The sequence below is a fragment of the Myotis nattereri genome (genome assembly GCF_964212035.1).
Source record: "Myotis nattereri genome assembly, chromosome: 8".
NCBI classification, from domain to species: Eukaryota; Metazoa; Chordata; class Mammalia; order Chiroptera; family Vespertilionidae; genus Myotis; species Myotis nattereri.
In genome coordinates this window covers 72,761,529-72,785,864 of record NC_138083.1, presented here as the reverse complement: position 1 = coordinate 72,785,864, position 24,336 = coordinate 72,761,529, and the positions used below count along the sequence as shown (strand labels likewise).

The 24,336-nt window shown below is 53.7% G+C and overlaps 2 protein-coding genes and 1 long non-coding RNA gene across 5 annotated transcripts in view; 1 reads left to right on the top strand and 2 right to left on the bottom strand.

Annotated features, from left to right (window-relative positions):
- Positions 1–11,794, top strand: part of PLCG1 (phospholipase C gamma 1) — a gene marked incomplete at its 5' end in the record, with an annotated part of 36,300 nt that extends 24,506 nt beyond the window's left edge. Inside the window, 27 exons of one of the 2 annotated variants that reach the window (XM_081096955.1) lie at positions 27–110; positions 337–371; positions 561–633; positions 741–842; positions 1,047–1,165; positions 1,250–1,335; positions 1,409–1,529; positions 2,332–2,500; positions 2,639–2,761; positions 2,851–2,952; positions 3,033–3,220; positions 3,450–3,650; positions 3,727–3,846; positions 3,927–4,107; positions 4,849–4,926; positions 5,641–5,744; positions 5,911–6,007; positions 6,279–6,348; positions 6,802–6,959; positions 8,200–8,296; positions 8,437–8,661; positions 8,736–8,884; positions 9,597–9,711; positions 9,814–9,975; positions 10,063–10,151; positions 10,242–10,426; positions 10,611–11,794. In XM_081096955.1, the coding sequence (XP_080953081.1) occupies positions 27–110; positions 337–371; positions 561–633; positions 741–842; positions 1,047–1,165; positions 1,250–1,335; positions 1,409–1,529; positions 2,332–2,500; positions 2,639–2,761; positions 2,851–2,952; positions 3,033–3,220; positions 3,450–3,650; positions 3,727–3,846; positions 3,927–4,107; positions 4,849–4,926; positions 5,641–5,744; positions 5,911–6,007; positions 6,279–6,348; positions 6,802–6,959; positions 8,200–8,296; positions 8,437–8,661; positions 8,736–8,884; positions 9,597–9,711; positions 9,814–9,975; positions 10,063–10,151; positions 10,242–10,426; positions 10,611–10,653 (3,276 nt within the window). In that variant the 3' untranslated portion in view covers positions 10,654–11,794. Of the gene's footprint in view, positions 1–26; positions 111–336; positions 372–560; positions 634–740; positions 843–1,046; positions 1,166–1,249; positions 1,336–1,408; positions 1,530–2,331; positions 2,501–2,638; positions 2,762–2,850; positions 2,953–3,032; positions 3,221–3,449; positions 3,651–3,726; positions 3,847–3,926; positions 4,108–4,848; positions 4,927–5,640; positions 5,745–5,910; positions 6,008–6,278; positions 6,349–6,801; positions 6,960–8,199; positions 8,297–8,436; positions 8,662–8,735; positions 8,885–9,596; positions 9,712–9,813; positions 9,976–10,062; positions 10,152–10,238; positions 10,427–10,610 lie in introns of both variants that reach the window. The other variant, XM_081096954.1, reaches the window with a different exon arrangement.
- LOC308523216 lies at positions 5,343–15,748 on the bottom strand. Of its 2 annotated transcripts, XR_013996310.1 has the most exons (5): positions 15,561–15,748; positions 15,139–15,229; positions 10,214–10,788; positions 8,113–9,342; positions 5,343–6,913 (listed from the first exon to the last, which is right to left on the bottom strand). It is a non-coding gene; the product is annotated as an uncharacterized lncRNA (long non-coding RNA). The 2 variants fall into 2 exon arrangements; XR_013996311.1 differs by lacking the exons at positions 15,139–15,229; positions 15,561–15,748 and having other exon boundaries at positions 5,344–6,913; positions 8,723–9,672; positions 10,214–11,987.
- A 6,324-nt stretch (positions 15,749–22,072) lies between these two features.
- Positions 22,073–24,336, bottom strand: part of ZHX3 (zinc fingers and homeoboxes 3) — a 103,615-nt gene continuing 101,351 nt past the window's right edge. Inside the window, exon 4 of the mRNA XM_081096953.1 lies at positions 22,073–23,282. Coding sequence (XP_080953079.1) covers positions 23,272–23,282 — 11 coding nt within the window. The 3' untranslated portion in view covers positions 22,073–23,271. The remainder of the gene's footprint in view (positions 23,283–24,336) is intronic.

The window sequence follows — 24,336 nt, the reverse complement described above, 5'->3', positions numbered from 1 at the left end:
CCAGAATCCTGCGGTATACCTTGCAGGACTTGGAGCTGCGCAGCAGCGATATCACCTATGGGCAGTTTGCTCAGGTGTACCGCAGCCTCATGTACAGCGACCAGAAGACGGTGCATGAAGCTACCTGCCCTCCCACGGCCCTTGCCCCTGCTCTCCTGCCCCAGCCCTGCTTGCGTCAGCCCTGCTGCCCTGCTTGGGGGCTTTTGGGTGCCATTTCTCCAGCTCTTCTCTTCCTGAGGCCTACCCCCATCTGTCACCCCAGCCTTACTTTCTGAGAGCCCCTTTCCCACATGGCCTCCCAGGGCTCCCACTCTGACCAGGTTCTGTCTCCTGCAGATGGACCTCCCCTTCTTGGAAGCCTGCGCCCCAAGGTTTGGTTTGAAATGGGGAGGTGGGGTTCCTTATGCAAACGGAAGGTAGTGGGAGGGGGTGAGCCCATATTGGATCATTCTTGGCAAATGTGCTGGCTGGGAGCTGGGCTCTGCCTTCCAAGGTGCCCCTTATTGTCTGTGGACCATGTGAGCCAGCTGGCCGCTAGGCATTTCCCTTCTCTCCTGCAGGGCAGGGGAGCGGCCAGAGCTCTGCCGAATGTCCCTTCCGGAGTTCCAGCAGTTCCTCCTCGAGTACCAGGCGGTATGCTGGGCTGGGCTAGGACTGGGCCAGGGTTCCCGGCTGAGGGCGGCTGGGCTCATCACTGACTGGAGCCTCTCATGTGCCCCCACCCTGCCCACCCCCATCAGGAGCTGTGGGCTGTCGACCGACTCCAGGTGCAGGAGTTCATGCTTGACTTCCTCCGAGACCCCTTGAGAGAGATTGAGGAGCCATACTTCTCCCTGGATGAGGTGAGGCCTGCTTTTCACCCCTCTGTCAGAGAGATGGGTCAGGCTGACCAGGACCCCACCAGGTTTCCAGGAGCTGATTTGCCTTAGGGGTGCCACCTTGCCCACCCCACTTAAGAATGAGCGCCCTCTCTCCTTCCCCTGCCAGTGGGCTAGGCCTGGGGCTCAGTCTCTCTTCCCTTCCCCTCCCCATGTGTTCCTGGACAGTTCGTCACCTTCCTGTTCTCTAAGGAGAACAGTGTGTGGAACTCGCAGCTGGATGTGGTGTGCCCGGACACCATGAACAACCCTCTCTCCCACTACTGGATCTCCTCCTCGCACAACACGTGAGCGGCGCCCTTGGCCCCACCCAGCCTGACCTGGGGAGGGAGGGACTCACCTGAACACCCTGCCTTTCCTTCCTCATCTAGGTACCTGACCGGGGACCAGTTCTCCAGCGAGTCCTCCCTGGAAGCCTATGCTCGCTGCCTGCGCATGGGCTGCCGCTGTATTGAGTGTGCGTTGGGGCCAGGGCTGGGGGAGGAGGATGGGAGGCCTGTCCACTTGACCGTACTCATGTTGTTCCCCAGTGGACTGCTGGGATGGCCCAGACGGGATGCCAGTCATTTACCATGGACACACCCTTACGACCAAGATCAAGTTCTCAGACGTCCTGCACACCATCAAGGAGCATGCCTTCGTGGCCTCAGAGTGAGTGTGGGTAGGGACCCTGGCTCGGCTGGGCTCCAGCTCTCTCCTATGGCAAAAGGTAGAGGGCCCCCTCAGAGGTCCTGTCTCCATTCCACCTGCCTTTCATCTTCATCCTTCCTCTCCTGCTGCTTGCGCAAGCCATTGCTTCCCACAGAACTCCCCGTTTCCTGCATCCTTGTTTCCCCTTTTGTGGGTCCTTCTCCTTAGGCTGTGGAACACAGTCAAGCTCTTCCCGTACTTAAAAAAAAATAACTTAACCCTGACCATTGTCCTGCCAGCTCTTCCCTTCACAGCCCAGAAAATTATTTTGTCCCGTGTCCCATTCTACAACTCCTATTTACCCTCACCTGTGGTCACTGTGGGACAGGCTCTGGGAGGAGATCAGCAGTGACCAGGGCACTGGTCTCTGCTGCCTCATTGAAGGGATCACCAGGGCCGCCCAGTAGCTGAATTTGGAGGCTGCTTCTCCTCTTACCTGACCTCTTTGGTGTGGGATCTCTCTCCTGCTGGGGTAGCCTCCACCGTGGAACCAACTCATGGGACTGCAGCAGATCTGAGTCCCCAAGGTGCCCCTTTAGCACCCCTCCACCCTTCCAGTGGCCAGAACCCGCCTCCTCTCTGGGATAGCTCCCTGTAGATGGGATCCCAGGCCCTTGGCTCCTAACACCTCACTGTGAGGGCTGTTTGGACTGAGATTTGACCCTGCAGAACCATAGGGTCTGTGTTAGAACGAAGTAGTGGGGATACCACTTCTGGAAGAGTCCGAAGCGGAGCCGTGACAGGGTGGTCCCCTACCCTGCAGGTACCCGGTCATCCTGTCCATCGAGGACCACTGCAGCATTGCTCAGCAGAGGAACATGGCCCAGCACTTCAAGAAGGTGCTCGGGGACACACTCCTCACCAAGCCCGTGGACATTGCTGCCGACGGGCTCCCTTCCCCCAACCAGCTCAAGAGGAAGATCCTTATCAAGGTAGGGAGATGGGCTGGGCGCCTCCTGCTCAGGACCTCTCCATGGTCATTGGTCTGGCTGCTGGTCTGGGGCCTCGGTGAGGCAGTGTGGCTCTGGGACTCTGGCTGGCACTGCCATATCCTGGCCTGCTATCCACAGCACAAGAAGCTGGCTGAGGGCAGTGCCTATGAGGAGGTGCCTTCGTCTGTGATGTACTCTGAGAACGACATCAGCAACTCCATCAAGAATGGCATCCTCTACCTGGAAGACCCCGTGAACCATGTGAGGGCAGAACTGGCTGGGCCAGACTGGGCAGGGTGGGGACAGGTGGTGGGAGCACCCTGTCACGGCCCCACGTCCGTCTCTTCCAGGAGTGGTATCCCCACTACTTCGTTCTGACCAGCAGCAAGATCTACTACTCCGAGGAGACCAGCAGTGACCAGGGCAATGAGGATGAGGAAGAGCCCAAGGAGGTGAGGGGCCAGCCCAGGGCTGGGGGCTGGGCTGGGCTCAGAGTCACTGAGTGTCTTTGCTGTTGTCCTCCCCCGTGCAGGCCAGTGGCAGCACCGAGCTGCACTCCAATGAGAAGTGGTTCCATGGGAAGCTTGGGGCAGGACGGGACGGGAGGCACATTGCCGAGCGCCTGCTGACTGAGTACTGCATTGAGACCGGGGCCCCTGATGGCTCCTTCCTAGTGCGCGAGAGCGAGACCTTCGTTGGCGACTACACCCTCTCTTTCTGGTAACCCACTCCCTATGCTTGTGCACATGGGTGCAGCACCACGCTGAGGTAGCTGTGATCCATTTTCTTTCCGTCCAGGCTTTCAGGGGAAACATTTAATCTCACCCACAGCTTACATACACTTACCCAGTTAGCGGCCTCCCTCCTGCAGGGCTGCCCTGTCCCCCTCTGAGATTTGGTGCCTGTGTGGGACTCAGGCCTGTGCTCACTGCTTCCCCTCTTCCCTCAGGCGGAACGGGAAGGTCCAACACTGCCGGATCCACTCCCGGCAGGATGCTGGGACCCCCAAGTTCTTCTTGACAGACAACCTTGTATTTGACTCACTCTATGACCTCATCACGCACTACCAGCAGGTGCCCCTGCGCTGCAATGAATTTGAGATGCGCCTCTCGGAGCCTGTCCCCCAGACCAATGCCCACGAAAGCAAAGAGTGAGGGCGGGGATGGGGGCGGGTGGGGACCTGAGTGGTGATGGAGGGAAAGGTCCTGACTCAGGCCTGTCCTCAGATGGTACCACGCGAGCCTGACCAGAGCGCAGGCTGAGCACATGCTGATGCGCGTCCCCCGTGACGGGGCCTTCCTGGTGCGGAAACGGAATGAGCCCAACTCCTACGCCATCTCCTTCCGGTGAGGCGTGTGGCCTGGGATGCTGGAGGTGGTGCTGGCCTGCAGCTGGTCCCCTGTGTGACTGTTCTGTCCTTGTCAAGGGCGGAAGGCAAGATCAAGCATTGCCGCGTCCAGCAGGAGGGCCAGACGGTGATGCTGGGCAACTCGGAGTTTGACAGCCTTGTCGACCTCATCAGTTACTACGAGAAGCATCCACTGTATCGAAAGATGAAGCTGCGCTATCCCATCAATGAGGAGGCACTGGAGAAGATAGGCACAGCTGTGAGGACTGGTTGAGGGGTACAGCAGGCAGGGGAGAGACCAGCATGACCCTCCTGGGCTCGCTGCTGGGAGGCCCAGAATCTACCAGTCGGGATAATCCAGATGTGTGGGGCGGGACTGGGCACAAGTTAGGCAGATGAGGTGGGGGACAGCCATTCAAGCAGTGGTCCCTGTGGGCCAAGGGGTCCTGGAATCCACACGTGGAGAGGATGGGCCCGAGGATGGGGGCTTATCCAGACGGGTGTGGACTAGAGTGTTCCTGTGGCAGGAGAGAGTAGGCTACAGAAGTGGATCGTGGAGAACAGAGCTCCAGGGGGAGGAGACTGGTGAAAAGGCAGGACAGTGAGGGTTCTGGACCAGGGTCTCGATAAAAGGAAGAAGTCTGGGACGGAAGAGCCACTTGAGACTCTTGTCATCAGTGACGCAGATGGCATGGCCAGGGAGAAGACTGCCATCCACTGGAGCTGGGGTGGTGGAAAGGAGTGTGCTGGGGGCCAGGCTCAGCGGAGTGAGTGAACTGCCGAACAGAGCTCCGCTGCAGTGAGCTTGCTAATGGGGTGGGTCTCAAGCTAAGAATGTGGAGAGAGGAAGGGGTGAGGCCATGCCCACTGAGGTAGGAAGACCAGGCACCAGTGAAGAGAGCAGACTTAGTGACCAGCTGCCCTAGGAAAGGGGCATGTGGCAGCCAGCACCCCTTTCGTCTCTGGGTGTTAACATGTCCCCATTCTGTCCCCTTTCTAGGAGCCTGACTATGGGGCCTTGTATGAGGGACGCAACCCTGGCTTTTATGTGGAGGCAAACCCTATGCCGACTTTTAAGGTACAGCCTCGGGCCTGTGGCCACAGGAAGCTGGGGAGAGTCCCCAACTGCTTAGGGCTTACATTTCTCTGCTCAGGGCCCATCTGTGGTCTTTGTGGAGAAGTGGTATTTGTGGTTTTCTGAGGCCTGAGAGGTTATGAGAAATGTGTGGTTGGTGTGTGGCCGCAGCTCTCTCAGGGCCAACCCCTCCCAGCCCCTGTCCCTGGGGGTCGGCACTGACCCTGTAGACTGTTCCCCGGGGTAACCCTGGTTTCCTCCTTGGCAGCAGTGGGGGGAAGGGGAGCACACTTGTCAGAAAACTTTGTTTTTGCTACTTTGGAGAACAGAGCTCCAGGGGGAGCTCTCTCCTCATGGTGATCTTTCAGACAGGATCTTCCCTTCCCCACCCCCACCCCCTTTTCCTCAGCAGCCAGGGAGCCTGGGAGAAGGTTCCTTTTTATTTTCAGATGAGGAATGATGGGGTCCCAGGGGCCCAGGCAGGGGCCTGCAAGGTTTCACCTGGACCCCGAGGAGCTTCCCTGGTAGAGGTGTGGCTCTGTGCCCAGTGACATCTGTCCGGGAGTCTCCTGCAGGGCCGTGCTGAGGACTGTAACTAGGCGGGCTGCTGCCTGAGCCCCAGCTGGGAAGCCCAGGCGCTAGTGTGCGCACGTGAGGCTGCAGTCGGGAGAGTGGCGGACACGGACTGTGCTCTCACCACTGCTTCTTTCCGTGCAGTGTGCAGTCAAAGCCCTCTTTGACTACAAGGCCCAGAGAGACGATGAGCTGACTTTCACCAAGAGTGCCATCATCCAGAATGTGGAGAAGCAGGACGGAGGCTGGTGAGCTGGGTCCCTGGGCTGGAGAGCCCTACAAGTGCCTGTCTGTCCCACGTGTGTCTCCGCAGTGCCTGCCGTGGCTTAGGTGTGGGGTCCCTGACAAAGGATGACCCCCCCTTGTGGGAGTTTGGGGTGATTGCTGGGGGTCAGCAGCCTGTGGCTTCCACAGGTGGCGGGGAGACTATGGTGGGAAGAAGCAACTCTGGTTCCCGTCAAACTACGTGGAGGAGATGGTCAGCCCAGCAATCCTGGAGCCTGAGAGGGAGGTGAGGCTAGAACTGCTGGCAGAACAGGAGTCCCACCACCAGCTCCCTGTGCACACACTCATCACACAGTCAGGTGTGCCTGCGCATGCACAGCCACCCCACATGTGTGGTCATCACAGCTGTGGTGTCCATGGTCTCCAACATATACATGCCACGTCTGTTTAATCATGTGCACACTTATAAGATGTATTTGTCGTATGCAACAGACATCCCCTCACACGCATGTATACAGGAGGCCTGCTGACGAACCTGTGGGCTTTGCTTCCCACAGCACTTGGATGAGAACAGCCCCCTGGGGGACTTGCTGCGGGGAGTCTTGGATGTTCCAGCTTGTCAGATTGGTGAGCCCCATCCTCTTCTCTCACCCACTGTTCCTCAGTGTCAGGCCCTTGTGTGTGCCACCATGCTCCAAGGGGGTGGGGGGGCCGGTGGTGGCCCCAAAGGCTGCCCTCACTCTGAGTTCTTCCCATACTTAGACACCCCCTTGACACCACCCAGGCTCCTTTCTGCATGCTCACCCTGGGCCAGGCACAGCAGCTGATGCTGACATCCACAGTCCCAGTGGGTTGAGTCACAGGGTTTGACAGATGGTTGGGGCGGGTCCCAGGGTCCAGATTTGAGGCCTAAATCAGACAGACCAGGTTCAAGCCCTGGCCTCCCTACTCCTGGCAGTGCAAACAGGCCTGGCAGAGTAGCGCTGCCTCCCTCCAAGTGTTGGGAGGAAGAAAGGTGATGAGAAAACTTGAGGAAGGCACTGAAAGTATCTGACCATGCTCTTCTCTTTGCTCCCCCAGCCATCCGTCCTGAGGGCAAGAACAATCGGCCATTCGTCTTCTCCATCAGTATGGCATCGGTGGCGCAGTGGTCCCTGGATGTTGCTGCCGACTCACAGGAGGAGCTGCAGGACTGGGTGAAAAAGATCCGTGAAGTGGCCCAGACCGCAGATGCCAGGGTGAGTGCCTGCCGGAGTCTGCGGGGTGCTGGGTGGGCAGCATGTGAGCCTCTAGGCAAGGATATGGAGGAAACCCACATGAGCTAGCGATGTGGCCTGTTAGGGTGTGTTGAGATACGTGAGGCCATCCAGGTGGGTCTTCTCAGTGGGGCAATAGGATACACAGGGCAGAGGTTAGAGGAGAAGTCTTGGGCTGGAAGCAGGTGTGGGTGCTCAGGAGGCATGAGGACCGGAAAGGAGGAAGAGGAGCCTGGGAAGGACAGGGCTGTGGAGTCACGCACAGGCATGGTAAGAATCTGAAAGTACCCTTTGGGTTTGGCAGCAGAAAATGGCCTTGGTGACACTAACAAGAGCCATGTCAGTGTCAGGGCTGGTACTGGATGGCAGTGGCCAGGCTCTCTAGGATCTGGCTATAGAAGAGAGCAGAGGGCTGAGATCTGGGTGGGCATTAGTGCCAACAGCTCAGGAGCCAGCGGGATGAAGCCAAGCTTGGCTGGAAGATCAGCCTTCTGGGGGAACGGAGAGAAGGAAGTACTCGCAAGGATAAAGGAGCTACTACTTGGTGACCATTTGCCCTAGTCATTTAGGGTGGAGTAGAGTGGCCTTAAAACAGATTCGTGAGCTGAGCATAGTGGGGACGGGTCTGAGGATTGTGCCAAAAGAGTAGCCTGGGATAAGGTACTGGCAGGTGGTTGGAGGGATGGATCCCAGGGTCTAGGCTGAAAGGGGAAGAAAGAGGCTGTGAGTATATGAGCCCCTGGTAGAAGAGGACCTCCAGGGGTAGGAGGACAGGATGGGGGCTCTCAGGAGTGGGCTTCTGTCACCAAAATGTGGCTGTGGCAGTAGATGTTGCGTTGGACTGGGGGAGCTGAGGCAATAAGGCTCACGGTGGTGGAAGGATGGTCCTTGGGGTACAGAAGACCAAGCCAGAGGCCCAAGTTCCCAGTGAAGTCACAGGGAACCAGGAGGTGATGACCCTTTGGCCTGAGAAAAGCTAGGTAACAGATGGTGACAAAGCATCCTTGGGTAGTGCAGCCAACCCGGACCCCACCCTCTCCTCAGGCAGAGAGGAGGAAGGACAGTTCTGGGTTGAGGCTGAAATAGAGGGCTCTGTGTGTGGTCCAGTGGGGTCTGGAAGGTGCAGGGGACCTACCGTGTGGACTGCCCAAGGCTGGCAGGGGCTGCTTTCTTCTCGGTGGGGCTCTGCCTGGGGCTACAGCACCCTTGTGTGTGCCACCAGCTCACTGAGGGGAAGATGATGGAGCGGAGGAAGAAGATCGCCCTTGAACTGTCCGAGCTTGTCGTCTACTGCCGGCCTGTTCCCTTCGATGAAGAGAGTAAGGGCCGAGGCGCAGCGGGGTGCTCTCCATGGGGGTGCAGGAGGAGTGTTTAGTCCCTTTATGCAGGGATTGGGTGCTGGCCCCCCAACTATGCCTGGGTGGGCAGGCTCTGTAAGTGTCCTCCCTGTTTGGCCCAGAGATTGGCACAGAACGTGCCTGCTACCGGGATATGTCGTCCTTCCCGGAAACCAAGGCGGAGAAGTATGTGAACAAGGCCAAAGGCAAGAAGTTCCTGCAGTACAACCGGCTGCAGCTCTCCCGCATCTACCCCAAAGGCCAGCGGCTAGACTCCTCCAATTATGACCCCTTGCCCATGTGGATCTGTGGCAGTCAGCTGGTGGCCCTCAACTTCCAGACCCCAGGTGAGGAGGTGCTGTGGGGTGGGGAGGAGCACCCCGGGCAGTGGGGCTGGAGGTCACTCACCTGGCTCTTGCAGACAAGCCCATGCAGATGAACCAGGCCCTCTTCATGACCGGCGGGCACTGCGGCTACGTGCTGCAGCCCAGCACCATGCGGGACGAGGCCTTCGACCCCTTTGACAAGAGCAGCCTCCGCGGGCTGGAGCCACGCGCCATCTGCATCGAGGTGGGCTCCTGAGTGCGAGCGGGGCTGCTCCACTGGGCTCGTTTCAGGAGTCAACGATGGGATGCTGGTTAACAAGACTGGGGATGGGCACTGCTCTGTTGTGGAGCTTGAGGAAGACATAACTGTCCTCTGAGGTGGAAAGGCAGGTAGCAGTCTCAGCAGCAGGGCTGGCTCTTGACTAAGGAGTCAGGCTGCTCCTGAAGCCAAGCCAAGGGTAACCACTGTCTGGAAGGAGAAGGGCAGGAAGCTAGTGCCAGTGGTGAACCAGGGGCGCGGTGCTCAGGAGAGCGACTCGCCCCAGGCCCAGGCTCGCATGCTTTTGTAGCAGTTCTTGAACAACCCTGCTGCCCTGCTGATGTGGGGTTCAGGGTGCTTGGGGCCTGAGCAGAGTCTTGGAGGAAGAGTGAGGAGAGTATGGAGTGAGCATCTGCTTCTGAGAGAAGAGATTCCTTTTTCCCCTAGAGGTAATTTGAAAGATTTCTATGTTAAAACAGACATGGATTTAATGTGAAGTAGATTGCAAAACTCACATGAAAATTTTGGTTAAAGCTAAGACATCTTCAAATGAAGGTTTGCTGTCAGCAGCTACTCCTAGGGACTTAAGGGGCAGTGTCCTGGGGGCCCAGCAGAGGGCGCACTGCCTTCACTGCATGGCGGGGACTTGGAGGGAGCAGGAAGGACAATCCCGGGCCCACCTCTGCCTGCCTTACAGGTGCTGGGCGCCCGGCATCTCCCAAAGAACGGCCGAGGCATCGTGTGTCCCTTTGTGGAGATTGAGGTTGCTGGAGCTGAGTATGACAACAACAAGCAGAAGACAGAGTTTGTGGGTGAGCCTTCCTTCCCCACTCCTGTCCTCATCCTCCCCTCTGCACCAGCGGCCCTATCCTCTTGAGGTGATGGCTTAAGGCCTTCTATCCTTGCTTTCGCAGTGGACAATGGCCTCAACCCCGTGTGGCCGGCCAAGCCCTTCCACTTCCAAATCAGTAACCCTGAATTCGCTTTCCTGCGCTTTGTGGTGTATGAGGAAGACATGTTTAGTGACCAGAACTTCCTGGCTCAGGCTACTTTCCCGGTGAAAGGCCTGAAGACAGGTGAGGACCCTGCCTGTGATCTGGGGTGGGAGGGTGGGGGCCCTTCCTCAGCTCCCTCCCAGGCTGAGGGCCAGGCTTTCCTCCCAGGATACAGAGCAGTGCCTTTGAAGAACAACTACAGTGAGGACCTGGAGTTGGCTTCCCTGCTGGTCAAGGTCGACATTTTCCCTGCCAAGGTAACGGCAGGGGGTGGGACCCTGGCTGGGCGCCGCCTCGCAGGTGCAGGGGAGTCACTGACCTCTGGTGCACTTCCCTCCTGGAAGCAGGAGAACGGTGACCTCAGTCCCTTCAGTGGCACGTCCCTGCGGGAACGGGGCTCTGATGCCTCGGGCCAGCTGTTCCATGGCCGGGCCCGCGAAGGCTCCTTTGAAGCGCGCTACCAGCAGCCATTTGAAGACTTTCGCATCTCCCAGGAGCATCTCCCAGACAATTTTGACAGCCGGGAGAGAAGGTGAGGGGTGGGGGGGTGGGTGCCATTATGCATCTCAGCAGAGGGGGTGCTAGAGGATGGGAAGTGGTTTGGTCAGTCGTCCTCTGATACCCTTTTCTCCTGGGTAGAAAAGTTGTAACTGTCTGTCCTGGGGCTGGGCTGCAAGGCCCTACTGCCAGTAAGGACACGCGTCCCTTCTGTCCAGGGCCCCACGAAGGACTCGGGTCAACGGAGACAATCGCCTCTAGCTGTGCCCCAGCCTCATGGAGAGCAGCAGGTGCTGCGTGCCTCTTGGAATGCCGTGAACTGGGTTCGTTGGAAGCGGCCTGCCATGGCACCCTTCCTGGTCTCGCAGCCTGGAGCCTGAATTCCAGCAGAGAATGCTAGACAAAAACCAAGCCATTAAGATGTATTCCTGTTTGGGGCTTCCACAGCCCAGCCTGAGTGAAGGCAAAAACTACTGTGTCTCGCATTAAGCACACACATCTGGCCTGACTTCTGGAGGTGGATCCTACCATCTTGTGGGGCCAGGACCATGTCCAAAGCCCCTTGGAGAGAGAGGCTGCCTCAGCTGGCATCACAGGAGGCTCTCAGGAGCAGCAGCAGCCTTGCTGGGCCAGGGAAACCAAGTTTACATTGTCCTGCAGCTTTAAAACCATAGCCGGGCAGGGTGGGGGGTGGATGCCCCCCAGTTTGGCCTTGGAGTTAGGGCACAGGAGCACAGGGCCTGCCCGAGGAGGAGGACACAGCACAAGGGCACATTGCCCATGGCGGGGAACATGACCCAGCCTGAAAGATAAGGGGATCATGTTTAAAGCAGTATTGGGCATCGCAGGCCATGGAAGGTTGCCCTGTGAGGGGCCAGTGGAGGAGGCTGAGCCCCAGGGCACCACTTGAAGCAGGGACAGGCAACGTGTCCCAGAGCCACAACAGCGCCTCAGGGCCATGGAAGGACAAGGGCCCAGAACTGAGCGCACCACACCACTGGGCTACACTATCTGCCACTGCCCATCACTGAGGACCTGCTTACCAGGTAGACTTGAGGCCTTTGTCGGGATGATTGGCACCAGTGTGGCCAGAATGGAGGAGCAAGTCGCTAAGGCAGAGGCCCAGCTAGGGACTTTGCCCAGCACATTCAGGAAATTCCTGCACACAATTCACATGCCCTCCTCAACAAGGCTCTCCAGAGGCCCCAGCAGATCGGATATGAAACCCCGTCCTGAAGACCACTTTCCCTGTTACAGTGGACGCCCTGGGGTCTGAGTGCCAGCCACCCTGCCAGAGGGCGCTGCCTGGGATGATCTCAAGTGTTCAGTCAACTGAAAACCCTATTATTAGACATACATGATGTTGGAGTATAGAATTTTAAAGTTTATTTTTGGCACACTATTTCTCACTGTCTTCATTATTTCACACAGGATGTATGATTCTTCTATGTCTTCCATGTCTAACCTGACAGCTGCTTGGTGAAGGGATCGGGGAAGCCAAGTGAAAGAATTCGGCTGTGCACTGTGGCAGAACTGTTATTTTTATGGGTTTTCCAGCTCAGCTAACAGCGTGACTTTTTCACAATTTATATCTACTCTTAAGAAAAATCACTGAGCCGTTAAAGCCTTGCTATTATTTGGTCCCAATATTGATTCAGTTTCCTATAGCTTACTTTTAGGGTAGGTGGTCAATTATTTAACATTATGTTAAACTCTCCTTATCATGAATTGTAAACTGAAGGAAATCATACAATTTCTGAGGAAATGTAGAAAGGAGGACCTCAAATCCTGATTATAGCAAACATGTCTATATATGGTTGCCAACGTTTGGTTTATAATATAAATATTAAAAGTTTTAAATTTTATTGGGAAAGCTTTCCTCCTAAAAAGGACTTTTTACAAAAGTATTTTTTTTCTCAATGGTGTAACTAACTTACTCCTCCTACTCCTCACCATGGAGAAGCCTCTGAGGAGAGCAGCAGGGGGTGGCCTGCCCTATTGGGGGTTCAGTTTGGAGTGTTAAGGCACTGACAGGAAGGGGGTGGGAAGAGAGGAAATAGCAAAGCTTATTCTGGTGAGGTGGGTTTTTTTTAAGGTGAAAAAGACAATGCGCTTTCCCTTAGGACTGGAAGAGGGATCAAGAAGTTGCCTGCCTTGTGGGAGGTTGGGGGACAGGACAGGCAGTCAGGTGCTGAATGAAGCCTCTGCGCTGATGGCAGCTTCTGTCGAGCTGGTTGAAAGGTCCAAGGAAGGAGATGGAAGGCAGCCCCATCCCGAAGGGCAGGTTGGGGCCAGTCCCGAGGGTGCTTAGGTGCCTCACACACGCAACCCCATTGCCTGCATTTGGGCTCAGGTTTAGCCATTGCTAGTTATGCTGCTCTCAAGATCTGACTGCCAAATAAATCATCCTTGTCTCCTTTCTCCTTTAACTTGTGTGTTCTTTTGTGGGCTTAGCAAAGCCAGGTTTCTGGAGGCTTGTTGACAAGGGACAATCTCCTGGTATTTTTTCTGCAGTAGAAGCAGGTGGGAAGTTCCCAGTCAAGCAGAACTTGCCTCCTCTGGGCTACAAGGAGGATGAGGCCACCCTCTCCTCCAGGGTTGCCCACCTAGGGTGTTGATGGGTGGAGTGTGGCCAGCCAGCTATGGCAGTGGGCAGTTCCACAGAAACCTCTCCTTTCAAAAAAGACAGTGTTAAACATAGGGTGCTAGGTGCCGTGCTGATTGCCTCTGGAGCATGCAACCAAAATCTGCTCAGAATATGGTTGAAAAGGCCCTTTCCCCCCCTTCCCCTCCTGTGGCTGCTTTTATCATGGTCTGTGCTGGTGGGGAGAAAAAATCATACCATACAGAGTGCCTGCCTGCCTGGTGGGTGGATGGGTGGAGACAGGCACATGAAGCCATCCCAGGGAGCCCGAGAAAACCTGTCATCGAAGGGATACAGGTAAGTGTAATTAGTTGGTTCTTAGGATGGTAATTAGCATCCCCTGCTGCACAGACCAAAGCATGGTTGGTGGCTTTGGACCAAGATTGTTTTAAGACAAGCCCAATGTGGATTTAGAGTTGTAGGTTCAAAACATCCCTTTCCTATTTGACAAGTCAGACCAAAGACATACATTTCTCAAGTTCACAGATGTGGGGTCAGTCCTGGTTCATTGTAGGCCCCTCTGAGCATCACCCACTCGGAGAACTGGGCTCATCATGTTAACTATTTCCTGTCATTCACTGAACTAGGTAAGATAGCCAGTACCCAACTGCCACCGCTCAGGTTCTTGCCTACTAGAGCTTCCTGGTACTTCTCAGAGGAAGGAGGGGAGTGAGTGATAGCCCAGAAAGAAGCCCATGCCTTTATGGTCAATATTTGACAAAGGAGGAAAACATACAATGGGGTAAAGATGGTATTCTAGCAATTTTCAACCAGTATGCCACAAGAATTATTTTTAAAATATGTAATACCTGACTATTCAGGGGCACTGACCTCTTCCCTTAGATTGTCAAATAAAAAAAATGGCAACAGCCAACACAATAGCCATCAGGTCTGAATACGCTGCCTTGAACCATAACATATAGCTCATATAATAGATTGGATCTTATTGGTCACATTGCATAAGGTTGCGTCCAATTGGTTAATTCTTAGTACCAGAAATCATATATACAAGTATAGGCACTTGGTTTTTTACAAATTCACTTCAGAGATAAAAGGGTACGTAGTTTGGTAAATCTGTCAAAATTATATATTTTTTTTGTCACATCACCAATAAATACATTTTTTGCTATACCACAGAATTTTAGTAATTAGTTTATGTCAGTAGTGGGATGGAAAAGTTGGAAATCGCTTGTCTATTCAATAAGAGGTGTTGGGAAAATTGTACAGATACGTACAAAAAAATGAAACTAGACTGCCTTCTTACACTATATGCAAGAATAAACTCCAAATGGATTAAAGACTTAAATGTAAAACTTGAAACCATGAAACTAGACAAAACAGGCAGTAAAATATCTGACATTTCCATTAGCAATATTTTTTTCTGACAAATCTCCTCGGCCACAGGAAACAAAAGGAAAAACAAAGTGGGACTACATAAAACTATAAAAAGTTTTTGCATAGCAAAAGGGAACCATCAACAAAATGAAAAGACAATCCACTGAGTGGTAGAACATAGTCACCAATGATACATCTGATAAGGAATTAACATCCAAAATTTATAAGGACTCATACAACTCAACCTTTTTTAAAAATTCAATTAAAAAATGGGCAGAAAACCCAAATAGACACTTCTCTAAAGAGGACATACAGATGGCCAATAGGCATATGAAAAGATGCTCAACATCTTTTCAGAGAAATGCAAATTAAAAACCACAATAAGATATCGCCTCACCCCTGTCAGAATGGCTAGCATCAATAAGCAAGTGCTGGAGAGGATGTGGAGAAAAGGGAGCCCTAGTGCACTGTTGCGGGGAATGCAAACTGGTGTAGCCACTGTGGAAAGCAGTATGGAGTTTCCTCAAAAAATTAAAAATGGAACTGCCTTATGACAGTGATTCCATTTCTGGGCATGTATCTGAAGAAACCTGAGACACTCGTTGGAAAGAATACATGCACCCCTATGTTCACTGCAGTACTTTTCACAAAGCCAAGCTTTGGAAGCAGCCCAAGTGCCCATCAGTAGATGAGTGGATTAAAAGGCAGTGGTACATTTACACAATGGAATATGACTCAGACAGAAAAATAAAAGAATGAAATCTTACCTTTTGTGACAGCATGGATGGACCTGGAGAGTATTATGCTCAGGGAAATAAATCAGGCAGAGTAAATACCATATAATTTCACTCGTGGAATCTAATGAACAAAATAAACCAACAAAAACACTCATAGGTACAGAGAAGGACTGATGGCTGCCAGAGGCGAGGGGAGTTGGGGGGCTGGGTAAAAGAGGTGACGTGATTAAGTACAAATTGGTAGCCACCAAACAGGCACAGGGATGTAAAGCACAGCGTAGAGGATATAGTCAGTAACTGTGGTGCCCGGTGGGTACTCCAACTATCAGGAGGAGCACTTTGTAAAGTACAGGATTGTCTAGCCACCATGCTGTATACTGGAAACTACTACAAATAATATTGAATGTAAACTGTAATGGGGGGTGGAAAGGTGGTAGCGGGTGGGACTTAACCTGGGCTCTCCTGACCCATGTTTTCCGGCTCCAGATACTGGTGGACAGGAGAGAGCCTTCCTGATCAGTGAAGGAAGAGTCTGTGCTGGCCGTGAGGGGCGTCTGTCATCCTTGCTGGTGGCAGCCACTTTAATTGCCAGCGTGCTGTCCCTCCAGTTCCTGAACACCAGCCTTTCTGGAGCACCCCTGCGGCACTGCCTCTGCTCCCACCGCAACCTCCTGGTCCTGCTTCCTGGGACAGGGCAGCCTCAGTCAGGCACATTGACACATCAGTCTCATCTCAGATGCCTCCAGACTGGCCTGATGGTTCTTGGTTGGCCCAAGAGGCCCAGCAAGGGGTAGGGGTGAGGGGAGACCCTCAGTTGAGAGGGAATGTCTTACTCTCCAAGTCCAGGGTTGGTAGCTGTCTCCCTACACTGTGCCCACAGGCCATGTCCCTGCAGTCCCACAGCTTGGGCTGGCTGGCTGCCTTCCACCCACAGTCATGCATCACCTGGGAAGCTTCTGAAAAACTGGTTTCGGGGACCCTCGCCTGTATTTTTCAAAAGTTCCCCAGATGACCTGAATGAGTGGTCAGGGCTGAGAGCAGGGCAGGAAGAGGAAGTCAGTGGTACCAGGGCAAAGGCAAGATGATGTTCCTTTGCAGGGTCCTCTGCTCCTGGCTGGCTGGCAGACTAGGGACAAGTAGACGGTTCAAGTGGCCGGCCTTGACTCAGCCTGTGGTCACATGCACACACAGCACCGCCTCCACAGTCAGACTGTCCCAGCTTGATCACAGGACTCGGGTCAGAACTCCTTGCTCTAAAGGCTGCCCCTGGGGGGAGGCAAGAGCAGCTTCTGACCTGCTGAGAACACTGGCACTGGTAAGGACCTGGGGCCACGCACATCCTGAACATCACCTGAAGGCTGGGGCTAGAAACTCACTTGTCTTTCCACTTGAGCCCATCTCGAACTTTCAGTTCTGTTGAGGAAAAAGTATAAGTCACATCAGGTTATCCCATCAAACTAGCTCATGGAACAAAATGAGGCCATGCTTCCTCCACATTTCAGTTACACAGTCCAGCCCTGACTCAGTCTGAGGACCCTCCTCACTGGGTCTTCTCTGATAATCTCTAGAGCACTCATCCCAGATGTCAGTCGGGTTTTGTTCGCTGTCTGGAAACCCACAGCCACCCCTTGCTGGCCACCTCTCCCAATTCCATCCACAGTTGTGTCCCAAGCGAGCCATTGCCTGAGTGTGCACCCACCCTGGGGGTCAGCTGAATGGCCTCAGGTTCCACACCTGTGTGATCTAGCTCCCAGGGTGCCCTCTCACCAGATATCTGATGACTCCCAGCTCCATTTGGCCTCTATCTGGGAATTCCTAAAAGGCCCGATTTCTGCCGCGTAGAAGCCGGGCATGAGCAGTGCAGGAGAAACTTCTGAGTGGGTCGAGGGAAACTGCCCCGCTCATCTATCCAAGCTCACAGCCGGCCTTGCCCACAGAGTGAATCCACAGATGTGAAGTGTTTTTAGCTTTTTTTTTCCTGACTCTCCCACAAAATAAAAGTCAGCAGATGTGAAATGCATTTAAAATTTTATTTAGGAACAATTGAAAGATTTGAAGTACCATTTCGGCCCATTTCAAATTGTACAAGCAGTTTTTCCCTGTTGCCTTCTCTTATCCACATCCACAGATACAAAATCTAGGAAATGTGCAATTTGCATCTTAGAAATAGCAGCATCCCTACAGGGACCTTGTGAGCCTGGAGACGGCCCGGTGCCAGCCTCGCCTCGGCACAGCCATGGTCCAAAGGCAAGTCACAATCTCTGTTAAAAAACATTCCCCTGTGGCAGAATCCCGTTCCACCCAGGCCTAAAGGACAAAGCCACAGAGCGCCCCTCTCCGTTTGCGCTCTCACAGTGGCCACCGCAGGACGTGGGACCCCTCCTACACGGTTTGGTAACGTTTTAATCTGCCTCCCGACAAACAGAAACAGGGCAGCTGCCTCTTAGCACCAAGGTGATCACTTCTTCAGCCATCTCTGGGAGACAAGAAGCGAACCAAAAGCAAACTGGTCAACAGTCATCCCCTCCTCACTTCTCACCAGCCCTCTGGAACAAAGGGTTTGTACATAGTCCAGAATCCACCCGACAGTAGAAAACCTGGAATCAGGACTTTGAGGAAGGAATCTGCAGGCCTTTGGCAAACTCCCCAAATTCCACAAAGACTGTGCGCAGTAAACTTTCAATGAACAATGGCCGGCAGGAGAGGGGAAGGTTGGCGTATTTTCTCTTTTTAAACTATGGCCCAGTCTGGTCCTCCTGACACAGCTGACAAAGCAGCTGCTCATAAACCCAGCAGACTCCTCCACGCAGGTGCTCACCTCTCCCCTGGCACTGGCCGGCTTCACTGCGCAGGGCCGACCCTGCTGGCTCCCTACTGGGGGCAGGGCAGAGGCAGGCTCCCCTCCTGGCTCTGGGAAACCTGGGGCTCCCGTAAACTGCAAGAATGAGACAGCTGTATGGGCAGGAGCCAGGGGCAAGTGACATTCTCTCTCTTTAAACACAAATTGCAGGATTAACACGTACCCTGCAGGGAAGACGGGGCACTTGCAGCTTTTTATGTTCAGTGACTGAACAGCCTGTGTCATCCCAGAGAGTTCACTGCAGCCCCAGCTACACTGAGTACTTTTAAACCCTCCACTCATCATGGAAAGAACAGGAGTTATAAAGCATTAGCAAAGAGAAGCTACTAACACACTCAAGTGCTCACATGTGCACACACGCCACCAGAGCCGTCTCCTGAAGGAAAAGGCACTAAAACAGGTAAACACTCCCTCTCAGGAAGCCTGGCTTACCAGCCGCCCCTAGTGGACAGCAGGAGAGAGGAGAGGACCACAGCCCCATCCTAGGGCCTGCCCCTGTGCTCACCTCCCTCCGCTGGGCCTGGCTCAGGCCTGAGCAGCAGCAAGGACCAGGTCCTGAGGGCTGTGAGAGCCTTGGGGCTGGCAACAAGGCAGGAACTATATGTTCTTTGTGGATCCTTGCAGTCCTGCAAACTAAAAGATCTCATTTTTAAACTCCAGGTTGCAGGTGCTTGCCCTGTCCATATGGTAACCAGGGCCTACCTCATCCATCCCAGACTTTGGGTCTCTACTCCTGCTCCAGATTTGGGGGCAGGTAGAATGCTGGGTTCCTGTGGGATCCAGACTGTCATGTCTCCAGTCTGATGAAGGACTAGGGCCCCACTCAAAGGAGAGGCCAGGTTTGCAGGCAGGTCACAGAACAGCCAGTCTTGACAAGTGAGCTCAGGACTAAAGAACCAGAGAAGCAGACTCTCTGGGACTAAATGCTCTGTGTCTGTGCTCCTCTCAGCTACGTGCAGATGCTGGGTCAACCCAGACAGAACTGGGGTGAGCCCCCGGTTCCAGTGTGACCTGCACTGGGGACACATAGATTCCAGCAGAAATGAATTCGAGCTGTAAGCCTCTGGACTTGCAGCTGAGCTGGGGAGCAAGCCAAGCAGCACCCACGAGAGCCACCTGCATCCAGTCACTCGGCCCAAATCCAAACCCACCACTTTTTTGCAAGGTCGCCGGCAGTCTCCTCAGCCCTGGTGCCGCAGGGCTCGGCATCATAAATGGGCCAGAGAAGCCAGCAGGGTGGGCACCTCATGTCTCAGGGCTCAGCATCACAAATGGGCCAGAGAAGCCAGGAGGGCGGGCACCTCAGACAAGCCTCGCTCAGGGAGGGGACTATGCGGAGAAGGCTGGGCCTCCACACTCCCTCCCTTTCTCAGGTGCTGGAGCTTTGCTGAGGAAGGTGCTCCCCAGGGCTGGGCAGGAGGCTGGGCGGCCTGTGCTAGGGACAGGCAGCGGAGGAAGCCGAATCAGAGGTCCCTGCAGAGGGAGGGCTCCAGGCTGGAGTGAGGAGAACTGAACCCTATTCACCTCCTGGCCCCAGCTGGCTGCTGGCTGTGCAAACCTTACATATCTAGAAGATTGTTTTTCTCCAACACAATTGAGCCTTGCAAAGCAGTGGGATACATAAAGATTTAAATTTCACACAAAAGGTGAGTCAAATGATAACCTGCCCCAGGAGAAGTCTGAGCAAGGAAAAGGGGGAATACTTGAGGAAAAGCCCAAACTCCAGGTTTGGTTTTATTTAAGATTTTCTTCTTGGCTTGTTCTCCTCTCCCACAGAGGGCCTTTATCCACTTGGGTGTGGTGTCTGAACTGACAAGCTGCTCTAATCCCCAATTTTGGTCCGAGAAGAGAAAGGAAGACGAGGCAATAGGGCCCAAAGAGGGCAGCACAAGCAGGAAGCCATGGGAGAGAATGTGCAGAGCAAGGCGAGGCCCAACCAGAAAGGGCAGTGCACCTGCACGGAAGGCAGCCTGGCACAGATGTCCGAGGCAGAGGAGGAGACACAGGACCACTGACCGAGCCACATCTCAGCCTGGAGGACACACTGAAACTCCCTGGGGGACAGCCTCCCATGGCCAGCTGGGCCATGGCCATTAGTACACGTGGGAGCCTATAAGGCACCACCCAGCCCTCTGCTGAGCCCCCACCTTTTGTTTCTGAAGAGCAGGTGCGGAGGCCTCTGGTCGAGGCGCTTTGGTCACTCAGCCAAGAGAGGAGCCCTAAGCTCCAGAGTCTGCCGAAGCCCAGTGCTGGCCACCACCCCACTCGGCGTTCTAGGTCAGGAACCCACGCCTCCTGGAGAAGGGCCCTCCTCCCAAACCAAATGCTCCTCAAGACTCAAACAAGTAATCAAAATATGCAAACTATATGTACCATAAATCCAGATTTCCTGTATCAGATGATGGTCTGGCTTCACCTCTTAAAACCGGATCTACAACCTCACTTTAAAATTATAAACCAAACATGGATAAGACATGGGCAACTAGAAAGAGTGAAATACTTGACTGCCTCCGACGAGTCCAAGTGCATGCAGAGGACCAGGGAAAGATTAGTCACCTTACAAAACAGGCTCCTCCTCTCAAAAGACTGACCCCACCCCACCTTCAGCTCTGCAGCCCACAGACTGCCTCTGCCGTAGCAGCGTCACAGAAGCTCCCCCTTCAGTCGTGTGCAAACCCACCGTGATCTGTCCTGTGGCAGGGCCACGTGCCCCCGGCATGGGGTCTAGTCCTGATTTCTGGGCTACTTCTCTGTGCCCAGTTGGCTGTTTCTGGTTCTGCACCGAAGCCTTGGGGACCTGCAATACCCTTTTAGGCGCCTGCTTGATGTCCTGTCTCTCTCCCCATCATGTTTGATCTTTTATTCTTTCAAGCATGAGGCCCGCACCCCAATAACCACTCCGACCCAAGAGCACGGGAGGGAGGCACTCTGCTCACTCTGGCCCCTAACCTGGGCAGTCTTGTTATTCCTTGTGTGGCCCTGGTTGGTGGACAGGGCCTACAATGTGAAGAAAACATGCCAATTTTTCCACCGTTTAAAGGTGAGTTGGTGCTGAGGTTGGGTTGCTCTGTCTTGAATGAATTTGTCCATCTATGTACCTTATTTTTTCTGTCTTGCTATTTGGATTGTAAATGAAATGTGAATACAAATAACCAAGAATATCCTCTCTACAGACACACCCCTTTGGCCGGTGTGACAGGGTTCTGGGGGTGATGCCGGCAGGGTGTGTCTCAGACACTTGGAGATGGCTTCGTGCTGGGCCGCCCACTGCACCCCATGTACCAGCATTCCATCCAACACAGGCTGCTTCTCCCAACACCCATGTGCCACCAAGTTCCTCAAGTGTACACATCAGATGTCCATTTCACGAGCAAAGCATCAAATGAGTATTTATACTGTATATGTGTATACATAAATTAACCTGCATGTACATAAACACTAAAGGAAAAATTCCAGGCATCTGTTCTCTGAAGGAAGGCAATAACTCGTCATTCTTGGCAATTCTGTAAAGAGAGCTTTAGAGCTCAATAGCTTCACCCTCCAAAATGGAAAGTGTACAAAAAAACAATAGGCTGCAAAGCTTGCCAAATACTCACAAGCCACCTGTTTGAAACTCATAAGGGGTGGTACCTATTGGGACAGAGAGGGCAGAAGAAGACACTTCCAAAGAACCAGGTCTAAGGACTTCGGATTGCAAGGCAAGCCCTCGCCTGGAAGGCCAGTGAAGAGCCTGCCTGGTCCAGTTCCTGGGGAGGGGTTAGGGGGAGGAAGGACCATGCCTAACCCAGCACCAGTATTTCTTGCCCAAAGCCCCTGCCCTCTCTCCGGGGTCTCCTCATGCTGCTTGCCCAGCCTGGACCAGGGGGGCGTGCCCAGGAGGTCCCAGTGCTTTGGGAAGCAGGTGGTGTCCAGGTGAGCAGTGCTGCAAGTAACCCTTCTTTTGCCTGCCGCACTCTGTACCTGCTGCTCTTAAAGCAGCCAGTCCTGGGGAGACAGAGTTTACCATTCAGTACAGCGTTGTAAGCAAGTTTCCCAATGTTTCAAAGGCATCTGTTCCTGTGATTTTTCTCAATAATAATATAAAAAAGAACACGATGGTGAGGCTAATGTAGACAGAGATCTTGTTTCCAAGTTTGCAGATATAAATATAGACCTTTAACACCATAAACCCTGCAAAGACCTGTGCAGTGATGCCCAGCACCCCTGGGTGAGTGCCCAGCACACCAGCCAGGCCCTTGGCATGGGGGCCAGGAGGACTCCGGGTGTTCTGCCAGGAATCCCCACATGCAGGTCATTGTGCCGAAGGCCACCCCAGTTCTGATAATCCCATCCGTCCTCTCACCCCGGGCAGGTGTGGTCTCCCCTCCCAGAGCGCAGGGGGCTGTGCAGTGAGAGAGGTCGAGGGCTCTGAACACAGGCGGTGGCCATGCACTGTCGCTTTGTCCCCACTGCCGGTTCTGTTTTCAATTTCCTCTCTCTCTAAGCATGTCTAGATTTTTTTTTTTTAATGCGGACATATAGTCAGTACATTAGGTTTAATAGCAAATGTTTCTTTAGTTGATCTGGAAACTAAAAAGTAACAGTCCATGATTCAAACTCCATGAACAAAGCAGAATTACTACAACAGCTTAAGAGAGTGGTAATCACATAACCAGTCATTTCTTAAATGCAGTAACGGCAGGTCCTGCACCGATTATCCTGTCAGGCATGCGAGCCGGCAGGAGATTCTACTGGTCTCCACCTAAGGTAGCAGAGAGCACCTCACAGGTCTGCCTTCCTTGAGGAGCACAAGGGGCCGGGGCTCCAGATGTGGTCTGAGTGTGCAATCACCCCTGCCCGACCTGGAAGGTGAGGAAACATGTGGCCCCAGCGATGTCCAGAGAGCAGACACAGGACATTTTCAGAGATGATGCAAAAGACAATGTACTACTTTGCTAACAAAGTTTCTATGTAATAATAAGTGTTTATAATCCGATGTTTCATTAAATGTGTATAGGCGGACTTGTGTTAAAAATTGGATTCTGTGTCTATGACTATGAAATCTGAACTACTTTATCCACTGAAAGGCAAAGGACAGGTCCTACATTGTGGAAGAACTGACGGAAACTCTGCTCTCCCTCTTGCTTGGTGATGGCTGGCCGGAGGTGACAGGAGGGATCTGGGCTGTCTGTGAGGTTCCAGAAGCTCTGTGCGCCCAGAGGCCGGGTATGGGAATGGATGTGTCAGCAGAGAGTTGGGTGGGGCCCTTCCACGTGGCAGGCAGCATCCCCGACTGGCCAGTCCTTCACAGTAATCGGTTCAATTCAGTCTGTTTCTGAGGAGAAAGCACATGCCTGTCACCTCCATGTCAGCTGCCACGTGTGTAGCCCCCAAGGGCGGCATCACTGGCTTTGGTGACTTCTTAATTCCATAAGCAACGCCTTCCTGCTAGCCACTCCCTCCTCTGCAGCCTGAGGGCAGGTGAAGAAGGCCTGTGGGTTAAGGACAGGATGCTGGCTAAATCTGGCAAGGGACCACTGCCCAACCCCAGGCCTAGGAGCTGGTGCAGGAGATGTCTTCTCTAGGCCCACCAATGTATCCCCTTGGCCCACTCCCCAGGCCGCCGCCTCCTCGGGAGTCGTGTCCTAACCCGCCTTGTCCTGCCTGCTCCCTGCGGGCTCTCCAGAACACACTGTTCTAATGTAACAGCAGCTGGGTCTAATCCAGGGGTGGGCAAACTTTTTGACTCGAGGGCCACAATGGGTTCTTAAACTGGACCGGAGGGCCGGAACAAAAGCATGGATGGAGTGTTTGTGTGAACTAATATAAATTCAAAGTAAACATCATTACATAAAAGGGTACGGTCTTTTTTTTTTTTTTTTTTTTAGTTTTATTCATTTCAAACGGGCCGGATCCGGCCAGCGGGCTGTAGTTTGCCCACGGCTGGAATCTCTGACATGCATTTTACTGATGTCTTCATCTCTAACTTCCAACCCCACAGTCAAAGTCCGTGGGTTGTTCAGAGAGGTCCGTCACCCCTGCTGCTTTCAGAAGCCGCCTGCCTGGAGGCTGCTGACAAGGCCGGGAGAAGCCAGGGGCAGGCAGACAGCCCTTCCTGCACCTGGTACCTGCCTTGGATAGAAGAGGACGATGCCACAGGTGCAGGGTCACCCCTGCCGCTCCTGCTCTGTCCCACCCAGGACGCCAGCACTTCACTTTCTGGTGGAGTTAGTAGCTGAAGGGAGCAAATGCTTGCGATTCAAACCCATTCATCCCAATTCCAGGTTAGCTTTCTTCAAAAGTGTGGTGAAATATACATAACAGAAATCCTATCACTTTAAGTGGCATTAAGTACAGTCACACTGTTGTGTAACCACCACCCTAGTTCC